The following is a 21,048-nucleotide window of genomic DNA, read 5'->3' as shown; positions in this document are numbered from 1 at the left end:
TAACCATGTTGCATATGGAGATTTTTATTTTTATTTGTACGTTTATTTTATTCAGCGAACAAACAAAACAGTTTAAGTGCAAACACAAAATCTCAAATCTTGAATGAAAAAGGAGCGGAAAGAAGAATAATCTCATACAATCTGCTGCTCTTTCAAAATACATTAATTAACAAAGCAAATAATTCAATACAATTAAAAATTAAAAACAGCTGCAGGCCAACACAGCCCCCTCACATCCCTCTATCAGCTCCGAAACTTAACAATTCATTTGATATCATTCAAAGAAGCTCACAAAATGATATTTAATGATTAATGAGATTAGATAAATTCACCATGTCCAGAGCAATGTTCTGCAAACTGCTCACATGCAAGTAAGTTATTCTCTAGTTGAAGAGAAGATTTGTTACCGTACAGGAACTGAATAAAATATAAAAATATTTGTTTTGATATACAAAATCTGGATCATTATCTGGATCCACACCAGATTTCTCTCATTCATAGAGTACGCTACACATGTCAGATTCTTTTTCATAATAATAATCTGTATTAAGTCTTGATAAACTCACCAAAATGTAAAAAAAATAAAAAAAATGTCTAACTGTATCTCACAATGTTAAAGAAAGTGAAACAAATATTCCTGGATTTCTCAGCTGATCCAGATTCTTCTCTGACCCACTTACTTCATCCTTCCACCAAGTTTTGTGATAATCTGTTGAGTTGTTTTTCGGCCTTCATCCTCTCCCCCCCCCGCGCCCCGGCCAGTTTTTCATATTTGATCCCACCGCTGAATCCCCCCCCCCCCCCCCCCCCCCCCCCCCCCCGACGAAACACAGACCCTCTGACTGATAAGTGCCAAGGACTCGGGGGTGTTGGGGGTGGCGGCTGCAGGATGGTGGGAGTTCTGTATCCATTGTGGAGGCGCCTTCATCGGAGCGCGATGGCAGGCAGTGTCCTCCTCGCTGGGCCCTAATGCGAGGAGACGGGCCTGACATTCCACACCCTCATAAATCAAAGGAGAAATCTGGACTTCACAGATGTGTGAAGAACACACACACACACACGCACACACACACAAACACACACAATACGTGTTAGTAAGATTTCAGGTGAGTGAATTCTATTTCCCGTTAATTGGCTCTGTATTAGAATGTTGACCCACAGGAATGGTTTCCTGCGTGACACGGTCGAGGGGCCCTGTGTCTCCTCTGATGATGACTGCCGTGTTGTTGACGTCCACATTGGCTGATTCATCCACTTGCTTGTTTGTTTACGTCTCGCTGGGCCCCTCCATTCACTCAGTCCTCCAGAGCTGGCACAGTGACAATTTGTCGAATATAAAAACTCGGATTTGCAGATTTGATTTCTGGGTGGACGGAAAAGCGAAGTCAACAACAGGCTCGCACAATGTGGGGAAATAAAAACACTACTGCGAGGAGGGGAAATGTGAGGCTGAAAGAGGAGATTAAAACATGGAAAGCACCAGAGATGTGGTGTTTGTTTTTTCTACTTTTGTGTTGAAAACTGAGAAAATAAAATTTCCATAACATTTTCAACAAGATTCAAAAGAAACTCTGTTAAAAGATGCTTTCAGGACATGACCCGCCTGAGAACTGTCGTGAATATGAGCCGCTGCATTCACATGAATGTGTCTTTCTCATATAATATACATTTTCACAGAAACTGTTCTAGAACTGCTTGAAACAAAATAAATGAATTTAATAATAATGATAAACTTTATTTATATAGCACTTTTAAAAAACATTGTTTAGAAAGTGCTATGACAGCAGAGCAAGTAAAGTAAATATAAAAGAAATAACAATCAGCAGGGTTTGACAAGGAGGCCAGACAACCACGTTTCCGTGGAAGGAAACAAGTTAGTGTTCAATTAAATGAATAAATACAGAGATGTGTCACATGAAAACTTGAATACATAAAAGCAGTAATATGACAATTAGAATAAATGAACAAGTAAAACTATAAGAACTATAAAGAAGGGTTTTAACAAGAGATTTAAAATAATTCACAGACTCTGCGAGCCTCGTCTCCTCAGGTAGGTCCGAGGGGCCCTCATGTCAAAAGCACGGTCACCTTTAGAATATGGTTCTCATTTCCTTTTGTAGGATTGATTTTTACACACACACATACACACACAGACACACACACACACACACGCAGCCCCTTGCTGTGAGAGGGCAGCCTCACCGTAGGCCTTTTCCCAAAGCAGAGGTGATGTGTCCTGGTCCACTAATGTCAACATCACAGCCAGGGTCGGAGCGCTGTCAAACACACTAACACACAACCTTTACCGGCTAACGCTAACACAGTGAGAGTGTGTGATTATGTGAACGCCCCAAAATGCCAAGTGCTCCCCTGTCCCTTCTTAATATTTGAGAGAGTTCCTCTGTTGTGTCGCCTTGTCTTGCCTCAGGTAAACATGCACGTGCAACATGCAAGTATCCTTTGTTCAGTGTGTGGGATCCGTCCTGTGCAACTATTTCTTCCTGATGTCCAATCATGTTCTGAACTACTATGATATTTTGCTTGTATTTCACTGTTATTTGTAATGACACATTAATAAGTCACGTTGGGCCAAAAACAATAAAGATATCATGAGGCCATGAAATATGGCTCTAATATTTATGTGCATCATTATTTTACTTTTTTCATATGTAACTATTGTTACACAGCACATAACTCAGAGGAGCTTCCCAATAAAATACATTTATTCATTTGGCAGGTGTTTTGGTTCAAATAGACAATGAACTTGAACATCTGCCAAGGCCCCTTTAAAATCGGCTGCACAAACTTTCACACACTCTTGGATATCATTTTTTTTTTTTTTCCAATATATTCAATTATACTTCCCTGTTGAAAATGTCCAAAAACTGCATTTCTTCCAATATAAAGGCAAATAACCAAAAAAAAAAAAAAAAATGTATTTGCCCCTTTGTTCGGTCCCACGTCAAAATGTATTGTTTTTGGTCCCAGGTCGTGTCTGTTTCCTGGAAGTCTGTTTTGTACTTGGAGCGAAATCCTGCTGGTTCAGAATCAGGTGAAAACATAACATTCAAGGAAAAGCATCTGAAAGAAGAAAGGGTCCTTAAAATTATGAGTTGGTCCATTTTGGTTCACTCATAGCTTTGTTGCCTCTGAACTTCCCTGGGTGAAATCTGAATCCCTAGTTGTTTATGTGAATACTGTAGAGATGAAAAGTGATGATTAATATAGTGCACATTTCTATTTGAGTACAGATTTAACCCTAACTTCCTCGTTCTGGCCTGGTCTGCCTCGCATGCTGCAGTGTGTGGAACACTATTTAGATAAACATATTATTATTATTATTACATGTGCCATGCGTGATCTGTCAAGACAGAGCAAATCACATCCACACACACACACACACGCAGCAAATGAGTTCGAACCCACATCAGGCACGGGGAGATGGCACGTAGGTGTTGGAGCATGAAGGGTTCTCCCTGCTCATACCAATATAATGATGTGGATGTGACTGTGTCAGCGTCACCGTGTGAGATGGTGTGCTGCCCGATCACAGGAGCAGTTGTTTTGTTGATCCGCTCGACAAATCCTTGTATGACTCACACCTCGAGGAGGAGAGAGTCAAAAACGGAGAGAAGGTAACAAGAGATGGATGGAGGTTGATAAACAGGAGGAGACAATGGATAGTGTGTTGTTTTGACTGCGCTGAGAGGGAAGCGAAGCCGACAGTGAGTTGGCCTACATTCATGTAGCTTCACATGTGAGGGGAAACAGAGAGACAGCCCTGTGTGTCTGTGTAATTATTCATCCTCAGAGAGAGAGAGAGCGTGTGTGTGTGTGTGTGTGTGTAATGTTGTTAGGTGTGTTTGTATGTATGGATGTGAATGCTGTAGGAGACTTGGACCTCGTTAAAGAATTATACATAAATACCATCAAATATGTGTTTTAACGATTATGTGAAACGAGTCAAAGTTAATTCAAACTGATGCGTGGTTGAAAAGCAGTAATGATCAATAATTATAATTCACTTTATTTATTTACATCACTTTCTCTTATGTATAGAACTTTTTTCTGGATTAACACTGGTGGATAAAGAGATTAAATAGATTATGATTTTAATAGAAAGCAAAGAGTCGGCCTCCAACACAACTGGTGAAAGCAGCTACTGGGTTTGAATCTGTCGGCCGACCAGGACCAGTTTAGATGTTCTTGTGCTGGTTCGGCCCCTGACCTCCTCCTACAGTCCCAACACATGCAGGTTGTTTCCATTGGAGACTCTGTAGGTGTGAAAGGGTTTGTCGTCTCTGTGTGTTGTCCCTGTGATACACTGGTGACATGCACCCCCACTCACCCAATGTCACCTGGGATTGGTTCCCCCCCCACCAACCACAATCCTCAAACGATAACTGGTATAGATGATGGGTGAAAATTATTGGCGTTAAATAAAATCCAAATCAATTTTTCAACTTTCGTGGGAGCTTGTGTCAATGAAGGGGTGTTTGAGCTCAGCTGAAAGAGAGAGAGAGAGTGTGTGTGTGTGTGTGTGTGTGTGTGTGTGTGTGTGTTTGTGTGTGTGTGAGTGTGTGCGAGTGTGTACATCAGCGGCTGGTGGGTACAATGTCACTCTCTTTTTATCCAAGGTGACATACTTGATAACATTTTCGCTTTAAGACTCTAAAATGTATAAATCTCCACTGAATGTCCCACAAGACACACTCACACACGCTCACACACACACACACACACACACATCCATGCACACGATCACACAAACACATGCACACACAACATATCACAGCACAGTTGTCTCTGGCATTTCAGTGATTTAGAGCGTCATCCCTGGTTGCCACCAGCGTGAAGCTGTGATCTTCACATATGACACCTCAGCTCAACAAGGTCTACACACACACACAGACACACACACACACACACTTAAAGGATGTCTCTGCTCTGTCTCCCCTGCCGTCACATTCTCACTTCCTGATTTAGACAGACAGAGACCAATCCTCTGGGACACACACACACACTTCTCTCTTCGCTCCCTCACTCCTTCTTCCAGGCCTCCCCTCTTCTTGATCCGCTGCTCCCTCTCGTGGGGAGGCAGGGAGGCGGGGCCGGAGGTTAGACAGATGGAGGTGGGTGATACACCGACACACACTCAGGCTCAGGTTCGCTCCTGCGGGAATGGTGTGATGGAGAAGGCGAAGGAGAAGGGGAGCAGACAGAGAAAACAGGGAAGTCTCTCTGAAGCTTCTCCTCAAGTCATGAGGAGACACAAACAGAAACAAACACAAGTTAGACAGATGTATGCTGATATTTAGATCATGTTTAACCATTAAATTGTTCCACCCACCTCATTACAGTTAAAGTATATGGCTACACTGCATCAGTTTCTCATGTCTGCACATATGGATATTCTCAAATGTCTTGAGTCATATTCTCTATTCAGAAAATCCCCTAAATTCAGCCTAATGTGTTTGATATCTTTAAAAACGTGATTCAAAATAAACTTCTATGGATTTTAACAATGTTTCACAGATTATCTTGTGATGACCGGTCACTGCATGTTAAGGGGGTTTTAAAGTCTTTACTTTTTGTTCCATCTGAAAGCACTTTTTGTCAATGGTTCTTGTTCTACAATCTGCTATAGCAAAACATCTGCAATTGTTTCATATTTTATTTATTCTTAACATGTAAATTAAAATTAAAATCTATAATGTCCATTTTTATTCTGTTTCTGTATGTGTAAAATGGTGTTATGAATAAGATATATTTAGTTTAATCTTTATTTGGCAAGAATAAAAAAGATTATTCTTGAAGTGTGTCCCAGTTCGATAGTGATAACATTATGAATTACACACAAACAGATGCTCGAAAATCAGAAATCTGATAATAACATCTTGAATATATAAGTTATAAATCAAATTTCATCATAAAAACAGCATAAACAGCTGTGTGGAGTGTTTATTTTATTAGACTAACACTTACTTTAACATTGGGAGAGTGAAAAAGAGAAGTGTGAGAGTAAGTACTCGAAAAAGTCTAAAGTCTGGGTTTGCGAAAATAACAGATCATGAAATCAGTGATGTGAAAAATCACATGAATATCAGTAAATACTGGTGTCGGCTGCCGTGACACATGGCACCTTGTACTTCTGTCCAGAAACTGAGAGACAGAGAGAGAAAGTTGACTTGTAGAGCGCTGCCAGGTTTTCTTTTTCTGTCTCTCTGCTCGTTTCCACTGTCACTGCTGTCAACAGCCGCTTTAGGTCACTGAGAGGGTAGCGCTCCATCTACCTGTGTTTTAGCACATCACACGCTGCACTGCACCCGGCACACACACACACACATGAACACACTCAGAGGGAGAGGCTACTTGTCGAGGCGGATCAAGGAGCAGCACAGGAAACAGGGATTTGTTTATATGAATTGAGTGACCTGGCAAAGGTTGTCAATTAAAGGAAGACTGGGGGAAGGAAAAGGGAGGAGGAGGAGGAAGAGGAAGAGGAGGTTTATGTGGGAGAGGCAAAGCCTTCCTGTGAGGAGGTGAATATAAAAATTAAATAATAGATCCTGGAGATGAATTATTGAAGCAGTACATTGATGCTTTCATGTTGGAGGAGATGAGCCTATATTCTTGGGTTCATTCATAAAAAAGGTATATGGGGGGAAAAGATGGGAGGTCGGAGGGGAAGTCGAGGAAGAAGGAAGACGTTGTTGCTATGTCAGGTTGAAGTTAAGAGCTTTGTGTGTTTCACCGTCCAACACAACACACAGTCACTAACACTGACTCACTCACAGACGCTGGTCCTCAACCCACAATCCTTATTTCATTCTGTACTGACCAACTTGGCTTCATAGTCATTCTAATAATCGCATTATTATTATTACACACACACACACACACACACACACACACACACACACACACTCACACACACACACACACACACTCACACACACACACACACACACGCTCAGTCTCCCTTTTGGGGCCTATAATGCCAGATTCTTTTGAGCTGACAGGTGACAGAACAGTCTACATCAACATAGGTCTACTCTCTCTTACTGTGGACACGCACACACACACACACACACACACACACACACACACTACACACTACACGCTACACCCTACAGCTCCAGACATGCCAGGTTTGGACATGCCCAAAAGGCAGAGCCGGTTCACCTATCAGCTGGTGGCAGACGGCAGAATGTCTGTGTGTGTGTGTGTGTGTTCCTGTACGTATGTATCTTTGTGAGGACCATTTTAAGCATAGACCCTTCAGAGTGAGGACATTTTTTGGAAAGTGTGGACATTTTGACCGGTCCTCACATTTTTAAAGGGCTGTTTGAGGGTTAGGGTAAGGGTTAGGCATAAGGGGCTAGGGAATGTATTATGTCGATGAGTGTCTTCACTAAGATAGAAGTCCAGACATGTGTGCATGTGCATGTGCGTGTGTGTCTTTGCCAAATGCCAAACCTGTACCTCGACTGGTGCCAAGGGGACCAAAAGCTTTTTCAAGGCTTCCTAACCTGGATGAGATCCTGTGTTAGGACCCGTCATCAGTCCAACAGTCAGTAGCTGGTGGATTTAGTGTTGGGGCTACTGACGTGTCACAGGACATGCCAGGGAGAAATAAAAGTGACACGAGGAGGCAGCAGCCCACCCAGGACTGCTGGCACGGCAGCCAGGGGCGGGGCCAAGACAGCATGGCACACGCCGACCTTGGACCCCCCCCGCCCCCCTTTCCCCACAGGCTCCGACAGGCGGCACGGGAGCCCCTCGGCCCAGTGAGGGGTGGACGGCCATCTGACAACTCCCCACCTGCATGACCTTTACCATGCTTGACCCCCTGCAGGAGACAATCACCTCATGGCAAACAGCCCCATGGGAGATGTAGACACAGCACAGCCAGGAAGACACACAAGTGGACAGACGTGCATGTTGCACACACAGACTGACAGAGAGTTAGATGGAGGGACAGTAATGTAGTCACATGCATAAATGCTTGTGATGAGTCATTCCAATCTGACTGGCTGCTGCTCTAAAACAAAGAAGCTTGAGCCTGCATAGCTTTTCATTATTAAGTTTCTAGGGAAACCTCTGATTGGGAATCTTTATTTGGAATAAACAAACCATTTAGCCGTTTGGGAGGAGCCACCGGTCGGGCCTTGTAAAAATATGACAGTTTGTTAAATCGGCTGATCAGCTGGTCACACTGAGAACATTTTCAGTTTATTGTCCAGTGAAGCTTTAAGCTGTTTCAGGTTTCCAGACAAATCAATTGATGAAATAACAGAAACAAACATTTAAGAAATGACCAATGAACCTGTAAGGAAATGTGAAGGGGGAAAAGTGAGTTGTATTAATTTCACTTGACGTACCTTTATCAAACTTAACAATTTTACAAGATGTAAGACAATTTGAGTATGAACAAGTTTATATAAATATTACTGTTACACATTTGCATGCAGGTAGCCGTGTCTTATTGCCAGGGAATATTAAATAAATCAGTTGTCACATGCATGATTGCAAAATATTATATTATTGTAATGATTCTATGGCAATGGAAACATCCCTCATTCACGTACACATGTGCAGAGGAATCACTCAAAAAAAAGAAATTGATTAAATCCATATTAGAGGATATGACGAAACATGTTATAGGAAAAAAAAGTACATTTTAACCTAAAGGTTATTTTCATGTAGGTTTTAGTCTGAACTGGAAAAAAAACGGTTTTAAAATGAATGAAACTCAAGAGGACAAATAAAACCTGAGGGTGGCAGTAATGTGAGAACGTGGATGTGAGCTGCAGGAAAACCTCACAGAAGAAGAAGAAGTCAGTGTTACGTCATCAACAGGCGACCTTGTTTGGGACTGCGGACATGAGACGTTGCTGCTGTTGACGAAGTGAGTTTTTCTCATTAGTTTCAGATTTTACAGTTTCAACGAAGTCACGTGGTTGTATCGACCACATTGAACGTTGCGTTTTAAACCTTAATTTGTTTTTTAAATCGTCCTAAATGTTTACTTTAACGCGTTGTGTTTTGCTAACGTTAGCATCTCAACCTGATAAAATATGACTTTATTAATCCTTAATTATTCTTGTGCCAGCAAGATTACAGAACAATATAAAGTAGAATAAAATACAGAACAGATAGACACAAAGTCTTAAGTTCAAAATAAAGGTGAAGATTAGTATAGTGAAAAAGTATTTAAAGTTGACATTTCACTCTCCTCGTTAATGTAATGCAGGTTGTAGATCTGTGTTTCTTCTACACCTTCATTTCCTGCTTCTACACTTTAGAAAATAAAGGTTTTACAGATCTCAAACTGTGTTAAAAACTTCCTTTAGATTCATCTAAGTTTGACGAGTGCAAGTGTTTTTTTTTATCTAGACCTGCTCCAATGTAATCAGGATGAAACGTGTTTTTAAACAATAAGTCAACATACTTCCATGAATAAAAGAAAGGTTTCAAAATTCTGATCGTAAGTTTCAAATTGCATAAAAACTGTCAATACCATTTTAATAAATGGAGAATCTGGTCCTCTGTGTTGCCATTTCCCCCTGAAACACCAAATCAGAAGCTGACTTCAGTGTTATCTTTAAATATCAATATCATGAGGTTTAATATATAATAACTTATTATTTGTTTGCCTCTTAGGTGACCTGCTTCAGACTGTTCTCTTCCTTTGCTCCACCATCCTTCTTTGGCCCCAATTCAACCACCAATGAATCCAATAATAAGACGGAGACTTCCTCCTTCTGTGAGGAGTCTCCTGACGGACATCGGCCCGAAGGAGGACTGGACTGATGCAGAGCCCGAGGGAGTGGCCAGAGATGGGATTCTGCTCCCGGCCAGAGGAGCTGACTCTGGACCAGAGGAGTTTCTCGTTCCGGCCAAGGCAGAGGGAGAGGAGTCTACAGAGGATGGGAGTTACGCTGGGATGAATGCTATCTGCATGATGTGTAAATGTAAACCCTCCTGCTACACCTGTCCTCGGTGTAACCTGCGTTATTGTGGCTTGGCTTGCTACCAGAGCCCAGATCACTCCTTCTGCTCTGAAGCATTTTACAAGGAGTCTGTTCTCAAGGAACTGAAGGATATGGGGAAAACAGAAGGCGAGCAGAGAAAGAAAATGCAGGAGATTCTTGTGGGCCTCAGACAAAAGGCAGAAAGAACCGATGGGGGGATGGAAGGTTTGTTAAAAGAAGCAGGTATCGTGTCAGATGACGTTGATGAAGGGGAAGAAGCGGCAGCGGAGAAAGTGCAGGTTGTGGAGCTCTTGTCCAGGTTAGCCGAGCTCCAGCAGTCTGGAGAGGGGAGTGCCACCGAGATTGAGGCTATCTTGAGAAAACTTTCAGAGATTGGAGATGGAGAGCTGCTGCCTGAAGACTTAGATGAGGATGCTGAAAGTGCAGGAGGGGAGCTGGACCTGGCGGAACGACTCTCTGGGATGGACTTGGACAAACTCTCAGAAGAGGAGTTGTGGGAAATTCTCAACGGCAAAGAGAAAGACATGTTCATGGACATGATGAAGTCTGGAGCTCTTAGCAAGCTCGTTCCCCTGTGGAGACCATGGTGGGAGGAGCATGACGGAGCTGGGAGGGCACTGGTGGAGGAAGTGAGCAAATCGGAAAGCGAAAATTCTGCAACTGCGGAGGAACAGGATGTTTGTAATAAAGTCAAGGAGTCACATGAAGCGGCTCACAAACAGGGCAAAAAAGCTACAAAGTTGAAAAAGATTAAAGGGACGAATACAAGCACGAACAAGGGAAGTTCAGCAGTTCCCACTGTGCCTCCAGTTTCTGCAAAGATTCCCAAGTTGAGCTCTTTATGTGCGAATCCATCTCCCCTGGTATGCTATGGTTTGGCCAATGCACTTTATGGCTACACTTTCAGTCTGAGCTTCCTAAACGGTGACACTGATTCACTGATGTTTGAGTTTTGTGACATGATCCTGACTCTGTCTGAGGCTCTGAACTCTAACAGGGTGTTCAACTCTCTCCAAGAGGCCTTAGGATGCGGAGAAACTCTAATTCTGGGTGGAGGGTACCTGGACAAGGAGGATCCACTGGCTCCGACCAGGGCGGTGGAAGCTGTGGCTCACATCATGACTGGCAGAGACAGAAGAGATGCTACAGGATACTGTCTGGCAGCTTTGAGTCAGCTTCGCGCAGTTCTCTCCAAGGCCAGAACTGCCCTCTCTAAAGAGGGAGAGGAAGGAACAAGGAGGCAGAAGTACTTCTTGGCAAGCAAGAAGTGTGAATTCTTCCAAGCCTGGGTGTTGGACAATGCACCCCAGATTCAGAGACTGGCTGTCGAGTCATGGAATGAACACAGTAAGAGAGAGAGCGCAAGGAGCAGCCTGGAGAAATCAAAGGCTGTAGTTGAGGAGAACTTGAAGAAAGCGAAGAAGAGAGGAAATAGAGAGTTGATTAAAGAACTGAGCTAATTTGTTGAAAATGTTGTTTGTATTGTAATGAAAATGTATGAAATTAATTAAATTCTCACTGTGAAATTCAACCTCTTAAACATCATGTCTGGTCTGTTCTTAATAGATACATATAATTGTATATATGTAGCAGCAGGTTCTGTTTGGATCTGAACCTTTGCTGCGTGTCCTCAACACTCCTTATTTCGACCTGTCTAAAAAAGTGAAAATGACCCCACCACTATAAAAACAAATGATGGATTTTAATGGTTTAACAAACAAAACAAATTCCCTGAAAAAATTGTTAATAATCTGTATACACTACATTTTTATTATCAAATAAAATACTCTATACTTTTATTTTCTAATAATCTTTAGACTATATATTCATGTTTCATTCTTTTTACTTTGTGTTACCGTAACCTGGCACAATAACTGTCCTTCGGGATAAACTCAATTTTATATATTATTAAATGGAATTAAATACAGTATATTTTTTGTAAGATCACAATTTCGGTGCAGATCCAGGAACTGTTTAAAGTATCTTCAACTTATCTCTTGCTGATAATAAATAAATAAAAACACACAACAAACCTCCAGGAAGGATGAGAGGAAGCCTCACGCGCTCATCCGCTGTTCTCGCGCTACTTGTATTGACCTATCACGTGGTGCGGATGCCCTTCCACACGCTGCTACAGGAAAACATGGCTGCCCTCTTGAGATCAGCCCGGCTACTCAGACTCTCGCCTTCGGGCTTGCTCCACGTCGCGGGGACAAACCGAACCGGGCCGCCGCTCGGCCGCCTGTACAGCGGGGCTCTCTGCGGCAACAGAACCGCGGCGTGTTCCCGTCTCAGCCGCCCCGGGTCGGACAGCGTCTCCATCAGGTATTACGCAGCCTGCTAGCTGCAGCTAGCCACATGTGAAGCTGGACTGTCATTGAGGCTCAATGACAGTCCAGCTTCACTCATGTTCACAGTGATAGAAGCTGTAGAATCACACGCACTGCTCTGACACGTGTAGCATCATGTTAGACTCCTAGTTTCCTACTAGCAGTGCCTAGCTTCAGCTTGAGATAAACATGGCCTCATCCTTTACGTAAGCTGCTGATCAGAGGTTATGTATGTGTGTGTCCACTCGTTGTCTAAACTTCATATCTTACACCATGTTCATGAACTTGTTTATTGGTGTAGCTGTGGGCAGCCTCTCATGTCTATGTACCGACCCTTGGTTTAAATAAGATGCTAACTCTTAGCATGAGGCTCATCAGTGAAGTGAAGCCATTCATTCTGTCAGGCTGCAGCTACAGAGGATGTTCCTATCAAATCTAATGGTCAGATTTAAATCAGTAAGCGTCAGTAGAGGATTGCAGGCGTCTTGAAGATGAAGAGGTTTGAGTCCTGGTGTGGTTTTCTCTCTAGGAGCATTTTAAACTCAAGGTCACAGCTCCTGACTAAAACCTGAAGCAGCATTTCAAATGGTGAAGCTACTGTGCATCCATGTGTATCTACGCCTAGTGGGTTACCAGTCAAATCCAGCTGAAATGAATGCATCCTTATACACCAAGGTCACAATAAATCCTTACTACATGAAGCCATAATACTCAGTTTGTGTGGAAGCTGACAAAACTTCAGTGTTTGTAGTTACAACTCGTCGGCTGTGATGACAAAAATCAAGTTGCATCAGCACCTTGAACACAAACTAAACATTTCAACATTCTATGAAGACAGAAGTTATTGCAGGGCTGTTTTATTTGGCTGCATTAGGTTGATCTTCTTGTACCTAATAAACTGCTCAATCTGTTCTCCTCCCCCTCCCCCTCACACACCTACATCCCTCTCTGCTCTAAAACTCCCTCCTTCACTGTCTCACTCTGTGAATCCCCCTCTGCAGTCACGTGTGGCCGTATTCGGCGGGGGGGCTGCGTGGCTATGCCGTGGCTCCGGACAAGAAGGACGAGGCCAGTGTCTCGGTGCGGTCCAAGCAGGCGCAGCAGTTCGACTGGGCTCTGGCCAAGCTCGACAGCTCGGTGAGGAGGACCGGCCGCATCACCAAGACGCTGCTGCTCCGCATCTTCCATGACATCTGCAGGGCAGGTAGGCAGGCCGAACAACAGACAGGTGGACACATGGAAGTCAGATGAAGGGGTAGACCATTATTATTCATCAATCTACTGATAACCCAGCTCAGTAGGTGCCTTTGGACATTAGATTATTGTGAGAAACAAACAAACAAACAAACAAACCAAACCAAACTATGCTGATTATCCCACTATTATTATATATACTGTTGCTGCCATTATTACTATATACTGCTATTATATTGGTATAATTACTATCATATATAAATATATATTGTATTATATTATATACTATATATACTGTACTATTTTTTATATACTGTCTAACAATAACATTACCATCATATCATCAGTACAATTACCATCATCTGCCACTGCCCCTTATCTACCTATTTATCTTATGTTTCTGTTTTTTATTCTTTCTACCTCAATATTTTTTATTTTATTCTATTGTATTTTATTGTATTCAAATGTACCAGCTGCTATGACGACTTAATTTCCCTTCGGGGATGAATAAAGTAATCTATCTATCTATCTAGCTAGCTGTGTGACATCCTGTCTTTCTCTCTCTCTCCATCCTCATCCTCTGTTCCTGTCTGTTTAAAGGTTATCCCAGTGGTAACCAGGCCTTGTTGCTGCTGCGTAGCTGTGGCTCGCTGCTGCCGGAGGTGCCTCTGGAGGAACGCACCGTGCTGGCACACCGGGTGTGGGAGAAGCTGCATGAGTTGGGTAAGTGACAGCACCGATGGCTACAACCTGATCGTCATATCATCAAGTGTTTAATCATGGTTATGAGAGTAGAAGTCTTTGGCTCATCGTAGTAGACTGTGACTAGGTTGACAGATTTTTTGCCTTCTCCTCGCCAGGTGCACAGTTTGATGTCAGTCACTACAACGCCCTGCTGAAGGTCTACCTGCAGAATGAGTTCAAGTTCTCTCCCACTGACTTCCTGGCCAAGATGGAAGCAGCTAATGTCCAGCCCAACAGAGTAAGTGCTGCAAGGTGGAAGAAAAACTCTCAAGCACCACTGATACAAATCTTTTTGGGGTCTGCATCACATTTATTATGAGTCCAGACAAACTGGATGTTAACTGGTTGGTCTGGTCATACAATCCCAAGGTGTTGATTCTGGTCATTCTGTTTGATTCTTAGGTTACCTACCAGAGACTCATAGCAGCCTATTGCCATAATGGAGATATCGAGGGAGCCAGGTGATTTTAGTGTTTTTAAGCAGAAGATATTATATTTTCTACATTCCTGTCTATTCCTCATTCCCCATGTCTTCTCTGCCTCCTCAGCACCATATTGGGTTTCATGAAGACCAAAGATTTGCCGATCACTGAGGCGGTTTTCAACTCTCTGGTGACCGGCCATGCTCGTGCAGGGTGAGTGTCGCTTTGATATTTAATGGGACATAATTAGTGTTGTGCTGGAGTAATTCGATTTTAACGAGCTGTCATCTTCTTATCGCTGTGCAGTGACTTAGAGAGTGCTAAGAACATCCTGCCTGTGATGCGCGGAGCGGGAATTGAACCAGGACCTGACACTTATTTATCACTGCTTAACACCTACGCCGAAAAGGGAGACCTGGAAAGTCTGAAAAAGGTGTGTGTGCTTTCACAACAGTGCTGATGAACATTTTGTCCCTGTGTGTGTGTTCGAATCTGATGAATGAACTTCTTCTCTGTGTTTTATTTTTCCTCCCTTTTCTATTCCTCTGCTTCTCAACCCCTCCTCCCACTCCTGTCTGTCTTTGTCAGACCATGGAGGAGGCAGAGAGTGCCGACTGCAGTCTGATGGACCGGGACATCATGCAGATCATCTTCACTTTGGCCAAGTCCGGACACCAGCAGCTCATCCCAGACATGGTTGAGCGCATGAGGCACGAGAGGGGTTATGTGCCAGGTACACACACACACGTCATGTTTTCTTCAGCACTTTTTTAATCTAACCTAATCAGCTGTATTAACAGTCGTATTAAAAAGTGTTATGAGGCTGATAAGAATGTCCCCTTTGTTTTTATTGTAGATGCTATGAATCTGTGTCTGAGCCTGATCACGCAGGGCCAAGATGAAACGGCCTTTAACGTCCTGAAGAGTTTCTCCTCACTGGAGCCGGATAATTACAACAACGATTCCCCGAACCTGGGCAACTTCTTCCTCAGACACTGTGTCACCATGAACACGGTAGACACAAAAAGTTCTCTCACTTCACCCTAACTCAGCGTTTGACTTGAAGCATTCATTGTAACACTTGAAATGTATGTTGAGGATAAAGTTAGATGTTTAAGTAATTTTTTTAATTTCCCTGTGTGTGTGCTACAGTCACTGGAGAAGCTCACAGGTTACTGTGAAGAGCTCCAGAAGACAAAGCGTCACTCTGACCCTCTCACCTTCTCTCTGCAATGTGCTCTGGAGGCCAAGAAGACTGGTACGGCACATGCTTCAATTTACTTTCATCACTTGTGTTGGAGAGAGACATTTTGTCTTTTTATAAAGTTTAGTGTTTATGCTATATTTCTGTACACACAGCAATACCAATAGCTATTTATTAACAGGGGTGTGCGATATAACAATTATATATCATTTGATGTAAGAAAAACTTGTTCTTCTCAAGATTCTCTGCTGCAGTTTCATCACTGCCATCCATTTTTTTTGTCATTTGGATGGCACCTTCTTCCAATATTTATATAGACAGGAAATGTGCCTGAAACAGACACAAATAAAGAACAGTAAATCAGAACAGAAGATAGTAGCCAGTAGATATTGACCCTCTTTAACCCCCTACTCGAGAATCATGTCAAGAGGGTCTACAGATGAGAACCACACAAAGTAGAGTTGACTGAAAATAATCCCAAACTTGGTCATTGCAAGAGCCATAGGAGATTTTGCCCACTTCAATTTACATAGTTAAGAAAAGGTGATGAAATCCCCTTTATTGGGATATGAGGTCTTTGTCACATCACACAGCCCCCACATTGGATATACTGTATTTTGAGTGCAACATTAATGTATTAACCTCTTGACAGATGTTTAGATGCAAATTATATTAAATCAGTGTTTTGCTTTTTGTTTTTTTTCCAGGTTTGAGTTTTGAGCTGATGAAGATATTGAAGGAGCAAGGCTTACCCATAAGGCCACACTACTTCTGCCCTCTCCTCAGCGGGTTTTTGAAGGACAACAACACAGCTGGTACAGAAACACACACAAACACAGACTTAATCTTGCATTTTTGTACATGATTGTTTAGCTTTAATGCTGAGATTGTTTAAACCTGAACATGCCACTGAATGTCTGGGAGTCGTACCAGCATATGAGACGAGTCTGTTGTTCTTAATCTTCCCTGCATCCAGACTGATACGTAGAGTTTATTTTTTTTTTAGGGGGGGGGGGATATATGATATTAGCTGTTTTTGAACGGGTGTTGTTTTTCCCGTGCAGAGGGGTTCATGACTTCCTCTGTCCTCGGTATCAGAAAGGGCTTTTAAAGGAGAGTTTCCCTCAAATATTAATGTCTCACAGAGTGGTCCAGCTGGGACAGATTTCACTGAGCCGGGGCAGTCGAGGGCAAAGAAGCCTGATCCCCGAGTGAGAAAGTTGAGGCCGGAAGAGATGAAACAAACACGTACATACACACTCACTCCGAAATTACAAACACACATCCGCGTCTCTCTGGAGAGATCCAGGAATAGATCCCCAAGTTTAGAAGAAGTCTCAACGTCAGCCACTCACGAGCTCTGCACCAAAAAGACGCAGACTTTCAGAAAGTACGCTCCGACACGAGAGTCATACTTCCTATGTCTCCTCATGATCGGCAAACACTTGTCACCTGTAAATGAAATGATGACAGCAACTTCTTCTACTCAGAAGAAATTCATTGTCAATAATGCACCACTGTCATCCATGGAATTTTTAATCAGTAAATGTCCCCAAAAAGCCGCCAGTGTACCAACTTTGCAGAAGCTGGTGAAAGAAGAAAGTGGTGCACATCATGTATGGATGGTTGATGTGGTGACCTTTGCCCTGTGGCGGGGGCAGCTTAGCCTTCTCGTTAGGATGACTGGGGGTGGGGGGGGGGGGCTCTCCACATACACACATACATGAGAGCACATACATGCTGGAGGCTGAGGGGTCTGAGGTCATTTTGCTCCAGTACCTTACTTCAAATCTATTTATCTAACCAAATCTTGTTTTATCCACGTCTTCTACTGTCCCTCACTTTTCCAATAAGGCTCTGTCCTCAATATTAATTTCCCAACATGCAGCTGGCGTGTGTTAAACCCTTTTAAACTACACCTATGTTTGTGTCTAGCTGTTCCTGTCAGACTTGGGAATCTGGGTAAGCAACGTGACTGTGGATAGAAGTTACGATATTTGCTCCTGACGGTTTTCAACCTCCTTGTATTAAATTAAACTCAGGCCAAATTACTAAAACAATAAATTAAACTGACTTGTTTTTGATATTGACATTGAGCTTTTTACTTTCTTCAGAGCGTTTTGTGGATTTTCTTCTTCTGCCACTTAAGAACATTTTAACGTCCCAGCAGGGTCAGCTAAGGGGAATACTTTTGTTCCCACTTCATCTCTGCTAAAACTAATGGTTATTTTTTTGGAGAAATTTTGTAAGTGACGTGCTTGTGGTAGAAATCGTGTCAGTGGCCGATGGTCTGCATTTGGGAGACTTGTCAGAATTCACAACTCATTAGCGAATGTACCCTGTCAAATGTCTTCAGCAGCGTCTGGGCTTTTAAGTGCTTTATTTATTCCGAGCTCCGACTCTCTCTTTGGGGTTTTTCAGAGAGATTAATAAATGATGTATTTTCCTCCTGTCAGCTAATTGACAGCATTTGAGCTGGCAGGGGGGGGGAGAAGCCGGTGAGACGAGTGTGGCGACGCTGCAGATTGACTTCTCTGTGCGGTTGAGACAGATTCTCCGTTTGAATAGTGAGACGCCTCAGTGCCTGTCGAAGAAGACGATGAGACATGAGTTTAAACTTGCACAACCACATAAACGCTGAGACCCACACCCAGACTTTAAATCCTGCGTCTCAAAGCCACACAAACACATTAGATGGATTCCATTTAGTTATCCCAGTGTGGGGGGGGGGGAAGAACGGAAGGAAGGAAAGTGGAGAAACTTCTCTTTCGTTTACCCACTCGCTTCGCTTCCGATGGTGTTAGCCTTAACCCTCATGAATGATGCAGCCTCTTTTTCTCCTTCTCCTTCCTGCTTTCTATACTCATTGGCTGCTGGAGGTGTGTGTGGGGGGGTGTGTATATTGTGTGCGGGGGGGGGGGGGGGGGGGGGGGTCGGGGGCAGTGCAGGTGATGTGACTGATGCAGAGTGACTTGATTTCATGTAAATGCAAGCGCTCTGAGGGAATTCACTTTGGATTACGCGCCCCACTGTGCACGGCCCATGAAATATTAAGCGCCGTGTCACTTTTTGTCCACAGGTGTCACTAGCGGGCAGAGAGGCCAGAGCCTTGGAATTGGAGGAGAGGTATTGGGGAGGGGGGAGGGAGGGATGAAAAAAAAAAACTCCCCTTGCATTTTGATGAGGTGTGGATTTGGCGGGTTTAGCAGAAGCATATGCTGGGCCAAACTTCCCACCTGCCGCCAGCTAGTCACCGCTTGTCAGTTCTCGCGATGTAACACGTTCTTATCCCTTCTGACATGGCCGTGCAAGAAAGAAAGGGAAGGAAGACTCTCATAGGAAGGGAGTGTTTTCCGGCTCGTGTGTGTTAGGTGATGAGAGATGTAAAGGCCTCCTTGTCGACTCTGCTTTCCTTCTTTGCTCCTCACCATATTTATTTCATTTGATCCGTTTCACCTTTTCCTTTAATGCATCCCTCTCCGTCTAAAGCCTCTTTTTCACTGGTCCGAGAACCCACTCATATCTGGCTTTTGTCTGCAATGGTAAGGGGTACAATCGGCATTCACTCCCGTGTCAAACGACTCTGTGGTAGACGCGGATTTTAATTGGCTGCGATCGGCAGTGATGGGAACTTGACACCGGGGTGAACGTGGCAGTTTTTCAAGTTGTCGAGGTGAGAGAGCACCTCAGTTGTTGCCGAGTTCCTCATGTCGCACGTGATGCTAATTTAGATTTGCCAAGATGAAAAAGGAACAACCAAAAGAGTGTGGAAGACATCACAGCATTTCTCGCCCCATAAAATGGACATTTTCTTTCCCTCGCTTCTGTTTTCATAAAACAACTCGTCATCGCCTCTCAGCCGACAAACTCTACCTTTAGAGAGTCGGCAACACGGAGCGATGGAGAGAAGGAATGTGTCGGGGGAGAAAGAGAAGGAGAAGTGACAGGTACTCATGTCCAAGGACGGGGGGGGAGATGACAGCGGCCGGCTCGCTCCACTCCTCTTTTCCTCTCTTTCCCCCGTCCTCACTTCTCGTGTGTGACAGTTAACCTGAAGACATGAGTCTGATGATGATATCTTGTGACCAGTGCCATGCTTAACTCACTGCTTTGATACTTTCTTGCCCGGATGGTATGTCAGACTTTATGCTGACCAACCTGGAGAGGCCTCCACTCTTCTCAGTTCTCCTCTGTGCCCAATCTTTATTTAAATTGATCAGACAGGGGGAAGTAAAAAAAGTAAGGGTTGCTGGCATGAAACGAATATGGAGAGAAGGGCTCAGATTGAGAAGTGTGCAAATGACACTATATAATATTAACCTCTGCCAAAAAGGTTTTGTTTTCATCTGCGTTTCTTTGTCTGTCAACAGGATTATGAAGAAGTTACTTAACTGATTTCTATGAAATATTGTGGAGGGGTCGGGAGTGACCCATGAAGGGGGAATCCTATTCATTTAGCGGTTGATTGGTATAAATGATTGGATCCAGGAACCTTTTTTCCCCTTTTCCCTGTTTGTTTATTCGTCAGGAAGCAGTATGGGTCAGGCTGATCTGCATTAAGGAGTGGACCACACATACATGAAAGTGGCCGATGTAATCACACTACCACTCACAGGCGCACAGATGGCCTTTCTCAGACGCCCGATTTATAACTGCTTACCCAAGTCATGTAGCAACGTTTGCCACAGGCCTGTAAATAAAGGGAGTAGACAACTGAGCAAAGCACTCTGGGGTTGAAAGGGTTAAAAGCTCTTGCTCGCAGACTTGACTTGCACAAAAATAACAACACACAAACATGCTTGTTGGACAACAGAAAAGTGCTGATTATCAGGAACGCTGACGTGCTGCGGGCCGGAAAGCGCAGGCGTATGCATTTATACGTCCAGCTCTCCATTCACTTGTTTTCTGTCTGTCTGACTCACCGTGAAATTGATTATGGATTATTCAGGAGGAAAGCAGGTGCTCCCTCTCTTCTTTCATAAAAACAGGCCAGGATGAAAGCGATTAGGGGTTAGAATGGACCGCACACCGGATGGGTCCTCCATTGAGAAGAACGAGGAAGATCGCCTGTTGACTTTTTCTTGAAAGCAGGGAAGATGGATAGTGAGAGGGCCAGATGATAGAGTGATATGGATGAAGTGGTTCAGGTAGCCCTA

General features: G+C 43.4%; 2 protein-coding genes across 2 annotated transcripts in view; both read left to right on the top strand.

The window, feature by feature from the left end:
* The first annotated feature begins 8,845 nt into the window (after positions 1-8,845).
* znhit2 (zinc finger, HIT-type containing 2) lies at positions 8,846-11,538 on the top strand. Its single transcript, XM_053436100.1, has 2 exons — positions 8,846-8,911; positions 9,667-11,538. The coding sequence occupies exon 2, from the start codon at positions 9,734-9,736 to the stop codon at positions 11,456-11,458; it is 1,725 nt and encodes a 574-aa protein (XP_053292075.1). The 5' UTR covers positions 8,846-8,911; positions 9,667-9,733; the 3' UTR covers positions 11,459-11,538.
* A 573-nt stretch (positions 11,539-12,111) lies between these two features.
* The window catches only part of lrpprc (leucine-rich pentatricopeptide repeat containing), a 48,178-nt gene continuing 39,241 nt past the window's right edge, over positions 12,112-21,048 (top strand). Inside the window, exons 1-11 of the mRNA XM_053436945.1 lie at positions 12,112-12,323; positions 13,330-13,532; positions 14,123-14,245; positions 14,383-14,504; positions 14,669-14,727; positions 14,815-14,901; positions 14,995-15,121; positions 15,277-15,421; positions 15,545-15,702; positions 15,841-15,946; positions 16,600-16,707. Of these exons, the coding sequence (XP_053292920.1) occupies positions 12,112-12,323; positions 13,330-13,532; positions 14,123-14,245; positions 14,383-14,504; positions 14,669-14,727; positions 14,815-14,901; positions 14,995-15,121; positions 15,277-15,421; positions 15,545-15,702; positions 15,841-15,946; positions 16,600-16,707 (1,450 nt within the window). The remainder of the gene's footprint in view (positions 12,324-13,329; positions 13,533-14,122; positions 14,246-14,382; positions 14,505-14,668; positions 14,728-14,814; positions 14,902-14,994; positions 15,122-15,276; positions 15,422-15,544; positions 15,703-15,840; positions 15,947-16,599; positions 16,708-21,048) is intronic.

Source organism: Pleuronectes platessa, chromosome 12 (genome assembly GCF_947347685.1).
Source record: "Pleuronectes platessa chromosome 12, fPlePla1.1, whole genome shotgun sequence".
Lineage (NCBI taxonomy): Eukaryota > Metazoa > Chordata > Actinopteri > Pleuronectiformes > Pleuronectidae > Pleuronectes > Pleuronectes platessa.
Note: the sequence above shows the minus strand (reverse complement) of the source record. Positions and strands in the feature narration are given on the sequence as shown.